The 17,949-nt window shown below is 29.3% G+C and overlaps 3 protein-coding genes and 1 pseudogene across 8 annotated transcripts in view; 3 read left to right on the forward strand and 1 right to left on the reverse strand.

Moving 5' to 3' along the window:
• The window catches only part of LOC149885018 (uncharacterized), a 33,068-nt gene extending 17,066 nt beyond the window's left edge, over nucleotides 1-16,002 (forward strand). The window contains exons 1-8 of one of the 5 annotated variants that reach the window (XM_090096660.1): nucleotides 9,587-9,705; nucleotides 11,686-11,783; nucleotides 11,884-11,918; nucleotides 12,120-12,200; nucleotides 12,281-12,309; nucleotides 13,036-13,106; nucleotides 13,462-14,916; nucleotides 14,986-15,640. In XM_090096660.1, coding sequence (XP_089952786.1) covers nucleotides 13,467-14,916; nucleotides 14,986-15,515 — 1,980 coding nt within the window. In that variant the 5' untranslated portion in view covers nucleotides 9,587-9,705; nucleotides 11,686-11,783; nucleotides 11,884-11,918; ... (2 more) ...; nucleotides 13,036-13,106; nucleotides 13,462-13,466 and the 3' untranslated portion in view covers nucleotides 15,516-15,640. Of the gene's footprint in view, nucleotides 1-9,586; nucleotides 9,706-11,643; nucleotides 11,784-11,883; nucleotides 11,919-12,119; nucleotides 12,201-12,280; nucleotides 12,310-13,035; nucleotides 13,107-13,321; nucleotides 14,917-14,985 lie in introns of those variants that run through there. The other 4 variants (XM_090096661.1, XM_090096662.1, XM_090096663.1 and 1 more) reach the window with 4 other exon arrangements.
• The window catches only part of LOC149884966 (uncharacterized), a 748,071-nt gene that overhangs the window by 577,722 nt on the left and 152,400 nt on the right, over nucleotides 1-17,949 (forward strand). The gene's annotated exons all lie outside the window — the stretch shown is intronic.
• LOC149885019 (uncharacterized) lies at nucleotides 43-3,389 on the forward strand (annotated as a pseudogene). Its single transcript, XR_016455211.1, has 2 exons — nucleotides 43-196; nucleotides 1,308-3,389. The product of XR_016455211.1 is annotated as an uncharacterized LOC149885019 (transcript).
• Nucleotides 3,269-4,924, reverse strand: LOC149885020 (uncharacterized; the record flags this gene model as incomplete). The annotated part of the gene is made up of 1 exon (XM_090094599.1): nucleotides 3,269-4,924. A coding segment is annotated over one exon (993 nt), but the record flags the coding sequence as incomplete, so codon positions are not given.

Raw genomic sequence — 17,949 nt, forward strand, 5'->3', positions numbered from 1 at the left:
AGCCGAAAACAATAGACCTTTTCATAAATAAACATCCGCGTTTCAAATCGAGGCTTAGGTTGTACCGTTAGTAAACAAACAAAATATTTCATTGCTTAGGCTTATCTGATTCTTTTAATCTTGAGCTTTATTTGTTATTTTAACAAGATAATGTTATTATCTTCAAACACAAATGAAGTTTCTTCACAGGAAATAGGTTTGCTATTTTATTTTAAGTGTTTATTAATTACTTTTCTATTATTTTATTACTTGAATGTCAAAGTAAAATATATTAAATATTTTATCAAAAATTTGGTAATACTGCAGTTAAGCGGCGTAAAATAATTTTTAATTTTCGCTTGATTAAACTCTGCGATGGTGAAAATGAAAAAAAAATTAATCTGTAAGTGACGTTGCGAAATGTGAAAGAAAACCGCATTCGAAATATGGAAAAATTCGAAATGTTTAAAAAGAAAAGAAAAGAAAAGCCTCATAGAAAAGATAAGTAAAAGTAATAGTCACTGCTAAATTTTTTTATTTTTTCATTTCTATTATATATTATACGTATTGTAACTATATATACAAACATTAATTTTAATTAATTCTGCACTGAATAAATTGTTTACATTAAGTAAATAGTTATTCTTAGTTAACATGGTAAGTCTTTGTTTAGATGGCTATGTAACGTGTTGGTCATGGGAAACGAAGTGCTCCAACAACTATTGTTGCTAAAGATGAAATCCTGAACCACGTGTGTTGCTGGCGTCAAACATTTAAAGGGTTTCCAATATTTTCGGCGTTTCTATCTTGTGTGTCTCGTCAGTATCCTCTGTAGTTGATAAATAAAAAAGCTATTTTCATAGCCACATATTTTTTAAAAACATATTTAGCAAGAACAATTATTGTGGTACCCTATATTCCATAATTGTAACAAGAAAATGGCCTAAAACAATCTAAAATTGTACAATCATAAAATATACAAATTTAAATTCTTTACATAATTAATAATGTATTAAGAAATATTAAAAATATAAATGATAAAATAGTTAAATATTAACAATAAAAACAAAAGATAAAAATATTAAACAAAAACGTATTTAAAAAAATAACCACTTTGAAATTTATATACTTAAGTTTTTAAAATTATTTTAAATACTTTTGGCCTCTGCGAGCGAGAGCGATAAAAGCAAAAATATTAAATGATTTTACGCCGCTTAACTGCAGTATTACCAAAAATTTACCTTAACTGAAGTTTACTTTTATCTACAAAATTTATTAAATTTGTGTAGTGTAGTTGACTTATTTTGATGTTTTTTGTTTTTGTTTAGATCCAGCATTAATTGTTTTAAAAGAAGATGATATAGACGATCCAACTGTCAAAGTCGATTTAGAAAAATTACAAACGTATACAAACAATCATTTAAAAAGGTGGCTTCTTTACCGTGGCGATTCTCTTAAAGGTGTAGTAACTTTACGAGACTCTCAAGTTAAAGTTTTACAGTATTTTCACAACGGAACGAATTCAATTATTTGTGATCCAACTCTTGAGAAAAAATGGTTATCAAAAAAGGCATGTTTGATGGGTAAAAATATAAAAATACAAAGTGTAAAAACATTTCCTATATTGCCTGAAAATTTAAAACGTGAGCTGTTAAGTTTGAATTCCAAAATTGGATGGAGCAAGTGTCTAGAGGGACTTCCTGCGTTTTCAGCTGAGAAAATTGATGCATATGCTTTAAATGTAAATAGTAATTTTTTTCCTAAATCTACAAAAGTTAAAAAACATTTGTCTAGAGGAGAAATGTTTCTTGAAGAGCAATACATTGATCTATCCTCAATTTACTCAAAACAAAGTATTGAACTATTTTGTGTAAAAGGAGTATGTGCAGCTAGCATGAAAAAAAATGACAGATGGATTTTTATTGCTATTAAAAAATTAGATGGATCAGTAATGTATGCATTTTGTGAATGCCCAGCAGGAAAAACTGGAACTTATTCACATGCATTTGCAATGATGAAACTTGTTGCAAAATGGGTAGTTGAAAAACTGAAAACTGTTCCAAATATTAAAGCCTGTACTTCAAGAACTTGTACTTGGTCAATACCAAAGTCGTAAAAGATTTGATAAAACACCAATAAGTGACTTACAAATTATATCACCACAATTTAAAAAATTTCTCGACAAGAAAAGTATCTTCATTTGCCACAATTAAATCATCATTGTATGATACTAGAACTGATTTAAACAGAAAAGGTGATAATGAAAATAAAATAAATGAGCTTTACAAGAATCTTTTAAACAGTGATGTTAAAGTGCATATGTTGAATGTGTTAAATCAATCAAATGAAGGATTAGTCAAAACAAGTCTAGGAAGTGTCCCATTTGGGTCTGTATTAAGCTATCAATGTGCTGTAGTTCCACCTAGTTAAAATGTTTACTACAACTTACCTGCACCTTTAAAAAATTTAGACAGTGTTCAATACATTGAATACCCTACATTCCCTTTTAATGAAACTGATGATTTTATAACTTGTTATGTTGAAAAAATATTTTGTAATAAAAAAATAAACATTTTAGAAAAAATGAAGTTAGTAAAGGAAATAGTAGTTCAAATTGAAAAAGAAACAAGGGAACAGGATGGAAATTCAAAATGGTTTGATTACAGAAGGAATCGATTCACTGCATCTTTATGTAATAAGTTAGAGAATAAATCTCCAAAAGGATTCAAAAGTTTGGCATACAAACTTGTTCATGGTGAAAACAAAACTAAGCTAAACAATATTATTTCATATAAACTTCCTATGGTAAATATTATGAACCTATAGCGTTAAAATATTATGAAAACTTTATGAAATCCTCTGGCTATAAACTAGATGTTGAACCATGTGGTTTGGTACTTGATGAAAAAAATTTTGTTTTGGGTGCATCGCCTGATAGTAAAGTAAGGTGTGATAATGATTGTGGAATAATAGAAATTAAGTGCAGTGAAGAATACAGTAACCTGGACCCAAAAGATATATGTTTTGTAGCAAAAAATCCATCTATAATATTTGATAAATCTAGTAATAAAATTTTAATAAACAAAAACCATAGCTATTATGATCAAATCCAAATGCAACTTGGATTAACAACACAAACATGGTGTGATTTTGTGTTTTACACTTCAAAAGGATTGGTTATTGATCGTATTACGTATTACAAAGTATATTGGGAGACTCTAAGGAAAAGAGTATTAGACTTTTACTTCAACTATATGTTGGACGAAATAATTGAAAAAATAAACAACAATTTTTAATTTGAAGACAAATATTTTATTGAAATTTGCAGAATCTATTTTATAGTTTATGCATTTATAAATTTATGACAAAAAATTGTAGTTATTTATGATATATATAAATGTTAAATTCAATGTTAAATTTTATTTACTGTCTCAACACATTTTTATCCATTAGTTTCTATGCGTTTTTTATAATAGGCTCATGAAAGTTAGTTAAAATTCCACACACTGTAACTATTTGATTGAGAGAACCAATCATGTTTAGAGGAATAACTCTATTGAATATATGAAAACATTTTAGTCTTTGAATCATTCTCTCAACATGAATACGCTCACTTGCAATTTGCTGACTTTGTATCACCTCTGTTTCAGTGAATTGCTCGCGATTTCAAAGAAATGATGGAGTGATTAATTTAACTCCAAGTGGACTTAAATAATCTTGTATAGTAAAACCTCTATCTGCCATAACTTCTTCACCGTGATTCCATAAATTTGGATTAAAAGTCAACTCTTAATGGTTATTTCTTTATCTGATATACTCCCAGGGTAAGCAGCAGATATAAAAGTAAAACCACCTCCTGGGGCAATGCCAACTAAAATCTTTACAGTTGTGTGACTTTTATAGTCAGAATAGAGCAATTTATGTACAGTCAATGACTGAGGCACAGCTACTTTTATTTCAAGACAATGATGCATTTAACATTGGGAAATTTATCCTTCATTGACTGAGGCATATTTTGTTTTATTTGAGTTAACGAAGGCCATATGCTAAGGCTACCCAGCTTTATGTACATAAAGTTCAACCATGTTATAACAGTGTTACTTACAGTTCCTTCACTTATTGAAAAAAGAAATGCTAAATGTCTAATACCATAATTTTTTCTTAATCGCACTAATGTTAATAAATATGCTTCTAAAGGTAACATAATTTGATTTCTCCCCCTATTTTCATTTTCTTTTGAATGCTTACTATTAAATAAGATAAAGTTTTCTCCAGGGTCAAGATATATAAAAACTGCATCAAATGTTTTTCGATTCGGAAATCCTGTGTAATGTTTTAATTCTTTATCACATGAGAGAACATGCTCAACAAATTTATTTCCTTCATTAGGTATTGTTTCTTTTATTTTCTTATTTTTATTTTGCAACTGCTTCATGTTTAATTTTCTATAAAGGAGTGAATCTCTATTTGAGCTACTGCTTGTTTTGTTAAGAACATCATTGTCATGTAAAACTGTACTTTTTTGGGGAGATTGTATATAACCTGGTGATTTTCTTTCTTTTTCACTAGCTTTGAAATTATTCCAGCTATGAAGTGATGGTTTAGCAGCTTTTCTTAAAGTGCATCTAGTACCTCCAGCAGCTTTTAAAATGTCCTGCGCTTTAAAATGAGAGCAGCATAAATATGATGAGCTAGTAACATTAAAACTATCTAAACCATTTTTACGCTTTATCAAGTTGCACCAAAGAGAAATTTCATTTTTATCTTTCGGAAAATGAAAGAATTTAATGCCAGAAGCCTTTCGTTCTCCAAATTCGATAATATAGCTTCGATTAAAGCAATTATAGGCAGCACATTGTTTGCCAGATGATTTTCTTATAGGTTTTTTTATCAGAAGACATTTGGTTTGTTTACAAACGGTACAACCTAAGCCTCGTTTTGGAATTATGCGGACGTTTATTTATGAAAAGGTCTATTAAAAACTATAAAAGCTCCAAAAAATAGAGTTTTACGGAGAGAGAGGAGGGAGACGGATAGAAAGAAGAAGACGGAGTGTTAAAAAGAAGTAAAGGAGAGTTTTAAGGAAAGTTCTTAAGAAGAACTTTAAAGAGAGAGAACTTTTTGGGGTTGAAAAATTTTTGAATAAACAAGAAGTTTTATGAGTAAATAAAAAAGAAAAAGAATGTGGGGAATTATTTAGACTTTTCCTGAGACACTAAAGAGTCACTTTTTGAACTTGATAATATTTTTTACAATTGATTACGAATCAATACATTTTACAAAATACAGTCTCTTTTTACACATTTTTACAATTACGTCTTTTTGATGTTTGTCCATGTTTTGCTGCGCCACTGCCTAATACCAGTAAACAACAGGTAACAGGTATAAAATTATTTGGAATTTTTTCGAACGGTTTTGATGTCTTATGATAAGTCGCTTAACAAATTCTTGTCACCAGTTTTTTATAAAGAGAAATTTCAAAATGGCTAGAAAACCAACAGTAGATGAATTCGATAAAATCTCGTTAACTCAAATTGGTGCGAGGTTTATGAATAATCGCGAAGAATACATAAAGTGGTTGAGAGAATTCGGTTCGCTTGCTACTGTAATGATTTGTTCCGTTTGCAACTTGCAGTGAAGCGAACAGCTGTACACACGCAGTGTTGATGGAATAACCTGGAGATATACTGTTAAAAAGTGTAAAAAGACTGTAAACATTCTGGAGTTGTTTCTCAAACTGGAGTTGTGGAAGATCATTGGAATAACATACATATGGGCTCGTAGCGCAGGCAAAAGTCGGGGACTGTCGCAAGAAGATATTCAAAAAGAATTGGATATTGGATGCAGGGAAACTATATGGGATTGGAACCAGTTTTGCAGAAATGTTGCAGTAGATTACTTTTTGAATAATCCTGTACAATTAGGCGGCCCTGGTTGTGTTGTAGAGATTGACGAATCTCTTTTTGCTCGCCGCAAATACAACCGTTGCAGATCAAATTTTTGGGATCAAATTGCTACTAACTACCCAGTAAATTAGGTTTTCGTAAAGCTATTTGATGAACACAGCTCATTATTTGTTTGTTTATATTTCTTTATATATTGCAATCAATAAATCTAGTAGCTTTTCAGTAAATGTTTTAATTTAAGTCATTTTTTTGTTCTTTGGGTTTCTTAATACTTGTAAAAACCAGGTAAATATTTTCAGCGGTTTGAATTAATGGTTTTAAAACTATCATTAAAAAGTTTCAAAATGGAGTTAAAAGCAGCGTCGTTTTTAACGGAAAAATGGAATATTCAAATGTGTATTAGAGTACTTTTTCTTTGTCAAAAATAAAAATGAATACCATTTTTTTCCGCTTTAGATAAAGATCTTTCAGAATCTGCAAAAAAAAAAAGGGGGGGTGCGAAACCAGACAAGCGCCCTGATTTCTGGGTGTTATACCTTTGTCATTAACATAGCATCATTTACTTTTAGTACCTTTTCTTGTTTATTATTGTTAAACTTATTATATAAATGCTGTTGTTTTAATTCTTCAGATAAACCTCACTGAATCGCTTTCGATAATCATTAACTAAATTCCTTAAGGTGGTTTACCAGGAAATAATTTTTTTTTTGTCAAATTGAATTTTTTTTTTCAGAATATTAAATAAAATAGTTCCAATAGCGAAAATTAGCTACCAGTTATGAAAAAAAATTTGAATTTCTGAAATTTATTATAAAAAACATCAAATTTTAGCTGAAAAAGGCATTAAACTGTACACATGGATGAAACAAGAAAACTCAAAGATAAATTATCTTTTTCTTTCAAAATTTTGCACAAATAATCTTGCTTATATTATCTAGTTCCTGAACTAAAATGAAGTTCATTGCACAAGTAGAAAGGCCAATTATTAAAATTTGCTATAACTTATACCACTTTTCAGGGGGTCTACATGAAAAAATCATGAACAATGAGTAATAACACTGTAAATAGAGCACCTTATGTCTTGATTTTAGTACAGTCTCCAGATCTAAGTTATAACTGCAAATGCTGAAAATTTCAGCTCCATATCTTAAACGGATCTGGAAATATCTTGTTCCACGTAAAGGTAAATAGCAAAAAATGACCTATTGAGAAAACAGCATTTCAAAAATATAAAGATAAAAAACAGTCTAAAAACTTCCAGAAGCATACGATTTTTTAGCTTCAAGTTCTTGTTCTTTATCAAACCAGCCTTTAGATAATCCCCTTAATTGAATTCTTCTTTTTTTAATAAAAGTCTTTTCTTTTCTCTCCATATAACTAACACAACGCTTGTCCTTTTTCAATGAACCGGTTACAGTCTTACCACTGTGTGGTATATTTAGATACTCAAAAACACATTTAAGACCAGATGTTCTTTCATTAAAACTCAATATAGCTGAATTTACTCCAATTTAACTACACCATTAAGGGAAGAATGTCCTCATTTCTGCCAAGTACCATCAAGAGAAACCTGGATTAATGGAACACCGGTATTGGATTTTTCAACAGCATTTGCTTTAATTTCATTTGCAGCAAACTTCATACAATCTTTAGCAGCAGAATCATAAGCAGCTTGAATCAATTTATGATTATGTTGAAAAGCATTTACATTCATGCAACTCATATTTGTAATATAAGCGAAACGACTCATAGATTCATGCCCTCGACCAATCTCACGAAAAGCAATAATCATTCTTAAGTTAATATCAAATGCACTCCTGCCTTTACTTTGTGTGCTTTTGTCCGCAGTTTTACTTGTAAAAGTGCACCATTCATATGAACATGATGTGCATTTGATTTTCAAACTGTGTGAAAATCCCATTCTCTTTGAATCATCATTTTGTATGGTTACTCCATTTTGACAATCTGGGCAGCTACCAACTTGCATTAATATTTCTTTGAGAATAGGAAAATACAAAATTAAATTAAAATCATCTGAACACTGTTTTTCATTCAATTTAAATTTGCTAAGCTTTTTAGTACTACATGATTTTTTTAGTAAAGTTGTTGTTACTATTTCGGTTTTACTTGCTTTTTGGAACTTGTTCCCAGCGAATGTCCTCTCCACTTTTCTTAAATGATTTTTTTTTATTTCCCATTACTTTTTGTATTAGCTATATTTAAATAATAAAAGAGGCGCTACTGCAGTTTCTCCCCCCCCCCCCCCCCTTTTCTTTTTTATTTTTGATTATGATAGAGAATTTTATGCTGATTCAGAAAAATATAAAAACATGGACCTGAAAATCAACGGAAAGTGCTCTATTTCGAAGTCAAAGTTGAAAAAAATCCCACTAAAAACCCTTATATTCGCCATTTTGAGAATATTAAGTTAATGATTTTTTAGCTGACAAAAGCAATACATTTATAGCATGGTTTTTACATTAAAAAAAGTCGTTAAAGTATGTTTATCTCGCGCAATTTTCGTGGCAATGAAAATAGCCGTTTTTTGATTTATTAGAGAATAAACTATATTGCAAGTAATGTACTTTTGTAATGAATTTTAAAAAAGAATTCAGCAGTTTTGTTTCCTAAAAGAAGAACTTTTGAAACTTAGTTCATAGTTGTTTTATCACATGTAAAATTTAGAAAATGTCATCTTTAAACCGTTTTTTTTAATAAAAAAAACCAGCGTACAATACAATAATAATTATTCATCAGTTTGTCTACATTCCCACACTCTACGTTTAACTTTTATTTGAAATCTTCCATTAATTTCATTTCGTTTATTACACTTTCGTTATAACACTTTAAAATAGTAATGCGAAGGCTAATTGAAACCAGGTCTTTTTATTGCGCAATGTAACGGTAATTAACTTTCGTTAAAAATAAAAGCGTTTTGAAAAAAAATGGCGAATATTAGGGTTTTTAGTGGGATTTTTTTCAACTTTGACTTCGAAATAGAGCACTTTCCGTTGATTTTCAGGTCCATGTTTTTATATTTTTCTGAATCAGCATAAAATTCTCTATCATAATCAAAAATAAAAAAAGGGGGGGGGGGGGGAGAAACTGCAGTAGCGCCATAAAAGAACTAAAATCCATAAACAACTTCATTAGTAAAGGTAAACATAAATATAAAGTTTTGTCATTAATTCATCTCTTATATAACACTGAAAGTTAATGTAGTTTGTTTATTTTTTTTAATTTACGGTATAGAACAGACTTAACCATCATACTAAAATTCAATTTTTTGAAAACTATGCCAAGTATACAAAAATTAGTCCAAACAAGAAAGAAAAGTGTGTTGATAGGGGCCGTTGCTATGGAAAATTATTTTAACCCCCTCTTTTAAATCTTAAGATAAACCTTTTGTGATTATTTTTCTGAAAAACAGATTTCAGAAATGAATTCAGGGATAATTAATTATCTTAAAACAATCTAAACTGAAAATTTGAAAAATTTGAAAAATATAAACTTTATTTCCTGGTAAACCACCTTAAGTAGATGGCACCCCAGCAAACATGCTTTCAGCGGACCGTGATGCGTAAAGCCCCCGCCGGTATGCCGCTGCTGGCCCACTGTGATGCCTAATGCGGATTGCAGCTGCTGGCTAACCGATGATGGACCGTTATCTCGTTTTGTGTTGGCTTACCGCCGTTGGCTGAAAAACGGCAAAACGGTTCGTTGTGGATACGTTTTTAAATCGGCATGCCAGCTTCGGTAAACACATGGCGATACATTACAGTTTTTCCAACACAAATCCAGAGTTGGCTTTTGGATAGCGGTAAGCTGTCGTTATAACACCAAAAGCAGGCATTTCAATTGAAATGCCTGCTTTTGGTGAGACTTAGATTGGTCGATATTTAAATTGTGACTGTTTTATAAAAAATTCACTGATTATAAACTTATTAGTGTTTAAATATATGCTAAAAATTGTTATTACATTTATTTTTTAACAATAGTTTACTTGATATTTATAACTCTGATAAAATTATACACTAAGTAAAACAGTAAGTATTAAATAAATAAGATGTAAAAAAAAATCAGATAAGTTTTTAGTCTTAAAATATAAATGATATATATAAATTTATATTGAATCTATATCTATACTTTATATTATAAAATATAGCTATAATTATTGCTTATAAATATTAAAAGTTATATGATTTTAACATTGTTATAATCTTATAGCTAAACTTATAGCTATACTTATAGCAATACTTTATAATATTAAGTTTAGATATTGATATAAAGTATGGATATAGATTCAATATATATTTATAAGACTCAAAATTGAAAAGACTAATTTATATATGTGTATATATATATATATATATATATATATATATATATATATATATATATATATATATATATATATATATATATATACAGTCAGTCACAAAAGTTTTCGTACACCTTACAATTTAGAGAAAACATTTAATAAAAAGCATTTTAAATGCAAAAAAATAATTTTATATCAAAGTAACAAGAATATATTGTACAAGAAATAAAAAATAACTAAATAAAAATATTTATTTGTAAAACTGAATAAGTTTAATTTTTGAATTTATAATATGTCACAAAAGTTTTCCTACACTAAACAAAACTTGTAAAAAAAACAAGAATATGAAAAATTAAAAAATCTTTAGTATTTTGTTGAGCATCCATTGGCATTTACACAAGCTTTTAATCTTCTGTTCATCAGTGACACTAATTTTTTGGTATAAGAAGACAGAATTTTATTCCATTCTTCTAGTAAGATATTTTTTAGCATATTAACATTTGTTATTCTGTTTCCTGCTTGTCTGTCTAAATAATCCCACACATTCTCTATTTGGTTAAAGTCTGGTGATTGGGGAGGAGATTTCAGTTGTTTTGGAATACTGTAGAGCAACCATGATTTTACAACATAAGCAGTGTGTTTTGGACCTCAATCCTGTTGAAATATCTAATTATTTCCTAACTTTAATTTAGCAGCATCTGATTTCAAATTATTTTTTGTAATGTCCAAATATACCCAGCGATTTATATTATATGTATTTTTTAATATATACCAGCTTTAGTAAATAAAACAATTTATGTAAATTTATATAAGTTTCAATAATGAGCTTTTGGACAAAATAACCAAGAAAAACTGATGCCTACATCAAGTTTTCCAATGCCATTAAATAAAGAGGCATTTTTTAGTTCAGAAGATGAATAACATTTTTAAATAAAATAAACATCTTTATTTACAAAGTTGTTATCTTTATTTACAAATTTGTTATCTTTATTTTACAATATTTAATATATTTTTAAATATTTTATATTTTAAACTCACTGGAGTAAAGTATTTGTGCAATAAATATTACTGTTTCCATGTTATTCATTTTCATTCCCTTTTACTGTAACCTCTTGTATATGAGATTGTTAATGAGAATTTAAATTGATTGTGATATTAAATGTTACCAGTGAATAAAGTAAGATAGATTTTATTATTTTAATGTTATTTGTTTCAATGTTGTTTTTGAAAGAAATCCAAAATATAAGTTCTGGAGTCTGTCAACTGTTTGAAAAAATTATATACTTATTTACTAAACCATTTTATTTCATTCAACTATTTGGCTTTCTTTATATTTTTTCAAGGTATTTTCATAGTATATTATATCGTGGTATGTTTTTGTTTGCATGGTGAAAACTATGTTCAATGTGAAAAGTATATTTTAGTTCATCAAATTATATTTTTATTGATGTGTTCTGTCTTTGATTCATTCTCTTTCAGAACTGCACTTGTGTCTTAGGCCTATGGTTTGCAAAAGGTTCACCATTGCCCTTAATTTGCTGTGGGTTTCACAGTTTGATTTCCAAACTGGCATATAAGTATATCATTTTTAAATATTATTTTATTTGTTAACTTAAAATTAAAAGTAAAGATAATTTTTTTTTAATGAAATAACAATTTTTTTTTATTGTTCATTAGCCCCTCAAGCGTACTGATAGGAATTAGTATACCAGGTAGAGTATTTAAGGTTACTGTATATGAAGTTTTATTTTAAAAAAAAAGGCACGCATTATGACTTTATTTTTATATAGTTTTTTTAAAGATGTTTTCTTAGTTAAGATAATGTAGCAATATAATTAAGCAATGTTTTTGTTGTTTTTATGTTTTAAATTATGTTTAAATAATAAAATTAAATTTATATTTATTCAATGTAGATAAACTTAGTATCTGGAGTTATTTGTCAATAACTGATGATCAGACTATCATAAACAAAAACGTTTTTAAGGGCTGAGAAGGTAAGTTTATTATCTTTGTTGTAATAGCTCCAAAATTAACTGTTTCAATATTTTCATTATATATCATTGTCTGCTTTCAGGTAAATGTTAGAAGTCTGCAGACTGCAACGTAAATCGATTTTCAACACATTATAGCTTTCCGAGTATATTTAGTTTTCGATTGAAATGAGAATAAATTAAACTTAAAGATGTGTTTAAAATTAACTATTTATTTTATATTTTATATTTTAAACGTTCGCTAAACGTAAGTTAAGCAATAATCTATAGATACTAATATTTTATATATTCTGTTTTAAATTTAAAAAAATTATTGTGACTTTAATATTCATATTGTAATTGTAAATTGCAATCTTAAAATGATTTTTATTATAACTTCTGATTATTCATTTTGTTCACCGAGCTTAAGCGTTGCCACGTATGACCTAATGATTTACAGTTGGGGTAGTGTTTTTTGGTGCAAGGAGAGTTTTAGTATGATAAATTCGTATTTAATGGCTATATACCTATGCACAAAGTCAAAAGGTATTTGATGTGCCTTCCAGGCATCGCACAGTGGGCCAGGTGGTAGACAAAACCTCAAAAAAAAATATTCGAAATACTTCCAACTACTCAGTATATTATGTATATAAGAGCATAATAAATGGTTTAAAACATTATTTGTAGTTTGGTAGTACATCATAAATGTACAATTATCAATTACAATTGAATATATTTAGAAATTCATTTATTAATTTTTTTAATAGATATATCACCTATAACTATGACAACGAATAACCTTTAAATTATTTAACATATGCGAAATTAATTGACACATTAATAAAATTTAATTTTATAGCTTTACGAAAAATGCCACAACAAATTCCAAGGTCTTGTATTAAACTCACAGTTTCATTTTGAAATATAAAGGTAAGATTCTTATTTATAATATTAAAATATTCTATTAAAAGTGACGCATATAGTTTAGAACCTGCTGGAACCGCTTATTAATGTTAAAATAAGTTAATACAATATATGTATAGCCTGTTGGTGGTGTTTAATTCTGCTCTTAGCTGCCCCTTTAAGTTTGGTAAACATTTAAAAAAAGATATTTTCGTAAAATGCTATTCGCGACAAACCTATTTTTTTGGTTTTAGGTAATAATAGGTGCTGTGCTTATTATACTGGCCTAATTAAATGTAGCTGAAATGAAAATAATGACCATATTTATGTTATATTTTTTTATAGTGGTTGCACTAATAACGTTAAAATCATTTTTTTGTAGTTGATATGAAGATTAGTGATGTCCATAAACGTATACGGCATGACCAACTAAAGCCTGGTGATAAATCATTTTCTATGTCTGTAGAAGCTATTCTAGTCTCTATGAATTTGGGTTCTACTGGATGTGCTGCGTTTTTAAAAGTATATCAAAAGAAATGGAAGGATGCAAACCGGGGAAATAAAAAGTTTGAAAGTAAAAATAAAAATTGGTTGGCTCAGGACTTTAAATCTACATACAGTAATAATATATCTGAGTCTGATAATTCTAGTCAATCACATAATATTGGTGGAAGACCAAGTTGCTCCTTTGAAGACGCATCTGACAAAACCAAAAGAAGAAGACTCAATGATGTTATAAATAATTTTACTACTGATGAGTTGCTCCACTCAGCAAGGCTTAAATTAAGGAATGAGTTTAATTATGAGGCTGCCAAGCAAGTTGCTGAGATATCAGAACCTTCTAGTCAATTTAAAAAGTATACACCTAATGAAGGTCTGGCATTAATTATAGATGGTGGCATGTCAAAATCAACCTACCAACTTATCAGAAATGGAGCTGAAGAACGTGATTGCCATATATATCCTTCATACAACAACATAAGATTGTCTAAAGCTAACTGCTATCCAGAGAACATCTTTGTTGATGATTATTCAGCACAAATACCACTACAAGAATTACTAAAACATACAGTAAAAAGACTCTGCGAGGTGCAAGCTCCTGTGATCAGCACAATGCTGGATTGTTTGACCCGGTTGACTTTGCGTTGCAAGGCCGGGTTTGATGGGGCTAATGGGCAAAGCGTGTACAAGCAAGTGAGTAGTGAGGAAGCTGGAGATCGTAACTTAAAAAAAGAAGAATCTCTGTTCATTACTTGCTTAGCACCACTAGAACTCAGTGGGTTCTGCAATGATAAAGAAGTACTATTATGGCGTAATGACAAGCCATCATCTACTGCTTATTGTCGTCCAATAAGATTTTCTTTTCAAAAAGAAAGCAAAGCTGTTGTCCTAGAAGAAGCAAAATATTTAGAATCTGAAATAGAAAAATGTAGTATTTTTAATGTTACTTTTAGTGGAAAAGAACTGGTTGTCAAAAGTATTATAGAACTGACCATGATTGATGGCAAAATTCAAACTATTCTGTCTGATGTGACTAATTCAACTCAATGTTGCTCTGTGTGTGGTGTGTCTCCAAAAATCATGAATAACTTAGAAATGGTGCTGAAATTGGACAATGCTAGTAACTTAGAACTGAAATATGGTCTTTCTAGCCTGCATTCCTGGATTAGGTTTTTTGAAATGGTATTACATATTGGATACAAGCTGGAAACTCAAAAGTGGCAGTCTAGAGCTATTGAAGATAAGGAAAATGTTAAGCAAGTGAAGAAACGTATCCAGACAAAATTTATGAATCAAATGGGACTGGTTGTGGATTTCCCAAAAAGTGGAGGATCTGGTAAGTGAAATTACATAAATACTTGTATATGAATCATCAGGTTAACTATCACATATATGCAATTTGTAGGTACCAGTAATGATGGAAACACCGCCCGACGAGCCTTTGCAGACTATCAATTAACTGCCAAAATTTTGAAAGTAGATGAAACTCTTTTATTTTATTTTTACATCATTCTAGTCACTTTATCATCTGGATTTGAAATTGATAATGTCAAGTTTAAAGAGTTTTGTATTACTGCTCTTAAACTTTACATATCTAAGTATTCCTGGTATTACATGTCACAATCAGTACACAAAATTTTAGTTCATGGTCATGCCATCATTGCTAGACAGTACTTGCCAATTGGACTGATGTCAGAGGAGGCACAAGAGGCCCGCAACAAGGATTTTAAAAAGTTTAGGAAAGATTTCAGTAGAAAGACTTCTAGAATAGACACAAACCGCGACCTGGTTAACAGACTACTTGTATCTAGTGATCCTGTCATAACATCATTAAGAAAAGGTCATAACAAAAATAGTAAGAGTTTTAAAAAAATCCCCAGTGAAGTTTTGGCTTTGCTGAGGGAATCAGCTCCACCTTCTTCTAGTTCTTTGTAGCTAAACACAATTTCTTGTTTGATTTTTTGAAAAGAAGGTTGATTTAAAAAAAAAATTTTTACTAAGCCTATTAATTGTAATTTTGTTATTAAAAACTAAAATATTCTTGATAAAAATAAATATTATTTCATGTATAATGATTATTTATATATCGAAATGGGTTTGGGGAGCAATTGGGTAATAATTAGGTTTTGTCCACCATATCCTATATATCTGGCCCACTGTGCATCGGCAGGATTTGCCATTCTTTTATGAGTAAAAATTGCGCTGAAAGATATACACAATTTTGCTAACGATAAGTGCGTTCTATTCAAACAAAAATACAAAAATAATATGTATATCAATGCATTCAAATCTTAGTGAAAACTTATTATAGGTCCTATGCTATTCCGCTATCGCTTTATCATCGGTTTGCCGCTGACGGACCGTTGTTCAAAAGTTGTCGATTTGCCGCCATCGCACTATGCGTCGCGCTGATAGAAAAAAAGGAAATAGCCTTATAACTAGAGAACTATTTAACATTTTGAAGTAATTTTTTTAACAAAGCATCAATTATGAGATATTGTTTGTTTATACATATATTTATAAAAAAAAATCCGGTCTTTTTTAAAACCGGTTTCATTCCGGTTTTTTAGTTGGTTTATCCGGACTAATTCGATTTTTGATTAAAAAGATATAAAACCGATAGTTTTTGATATTTTAAACTCTAAATCTGATATATCAATTTATCTTTTTTAGGGGTTACAGGCATTTTTAGTTTCCAACTTATATTTTCATGTTAAATAAAAAAGGAAATAGCAGAAATATTTTATTATAAATAAAAGTGAAATAAATACTCCAGAAGTTCCATTCCCCTCAAATGCAGAATCAAGGTTCTGATGCTAAAATAGGTTTTTAACAATATGTGGCTATGAGAATAGCCTTTTTTTAAAAGTTGCTTATCAATTACAGCTGCATGGTTTAATGATGCTTCCTTGATTTCTTTTCTTAATATGAACCATTACTCTTTGACTTCCTAAAATTATTTAACAACAAACACTAAAATTTTAAAAAGTTTTGTTATTGTAAAAAATAGTATAGTTTAAGATATAAACTATTTATTATAGAAATTATCTATCAAATTCTAATTTTAACAATTTTACATTCAAGAAAAAACTGTATTCACTGTAATAAATGTATATAATTGAAAAATAATTAAAATTTTCATTCTAAACATGTCTCAGCAATCTTTATGTGGAGCAAATTTAATATCTACAACAAGCCTTCAAGAATTGCACTATGCATCACTAAGTAGAAATAGGACTTTAGACACATCTTTGAGGAAAACAAAAACATGGCAAAATTGAGTCAATTTGAGGCCAATTGATGCAACTTTTCCTCAAACATAAAAGTTTGGGATTCTTATGCTTCAACTTTTCTAACAATTAGTTTTTTGTTTTTTTTTCAAGCATAAAAAAACATGCTGTGTTGATTATGTGAAAAGATCTCAAAAATATCAGATTGGCTACCACCAGCACCTAAAATGTATCATTAATAAAATTAAACGATAACATTAAATATTTAAATTTAAGATATACATAGCTTTCTCCAATATTTACCTTAAGAACAGTTATCAGCTTAATCTTCTTGCAGTATAGCCTTAATACCTCTTGCATTTTGTTTTTCTTACAGTATAGGTACATATCAGATGTCAAAAATAAATAATTAGCTGTATCCCTAGTATTTTCAGCAAAAGAAGTTAAACGTGCATGACGTACTCATGCAGTTTTGTTGGCTTTGTTCCTGGCTTCAATGGCACTCTCAGACAAAGAACCTATTGGATACTTAAAATATTTAATAAAAGAAACACCATGAACTACCATTCTATGCAAAGACTGTGACATTGGAATGGTTTTTAAAAACTGATCATTAGAAATGAGACCAAACAGACATTCAGATTTCTGCTTGAAAATTTTCACATCCGGTCTTGCTGTTGTACTATTCATATCAATGAGCAGGTCCCTAAATAGTTTCATCATAGTGGTATTCTTCCAGTCACAGATGGATTATTAAAGAATTTTCGTGCAACATTGCCAGTGTTGGATGTACAACTTCCCTTCCTGACAAAAGATACCCTTATTTTTAATTGTATTTTGAATAAGTGCTGGAGTTTTTTTTTTGTTTTCAATAAATTCTTGGCCATTTTTTGCTGCTATTTTTCTTCCTTGTTTCACTGCTGGAAGTTTGCAAGCAGTATTAAAAAAAAACTAACTCCATGCTGAATATCCACAATTGAAGATTTCAATATATTCCAAGTTTCAATATATTTTTGTCTGCATTTTTATCTTTATTCCAAATGGTTTCCAAATTAAACTCCTTAGGACTTGCTTGACATACATGACAGCACTGAGATGCAATATTTTTTAAAGCATTTTTGATACCACAGCATTAAGTG

Source organism: Hydra viridissima, unplaced genomic scaffold (assembly GCF_058129835.1).
Source record: "Hydra viridissima isolate aposymbiotic clone 2 unplaced genomic scaffold, HvirCarnegie_v1 scaffold_8, whole genome shotgun sequence".
Lineage (NCBI taxonomy): Eukaryota > Metazoa > Cnidaria > Hydrozoa > Anthoathecata > Hydridae > Hydra > Hydra viridissima.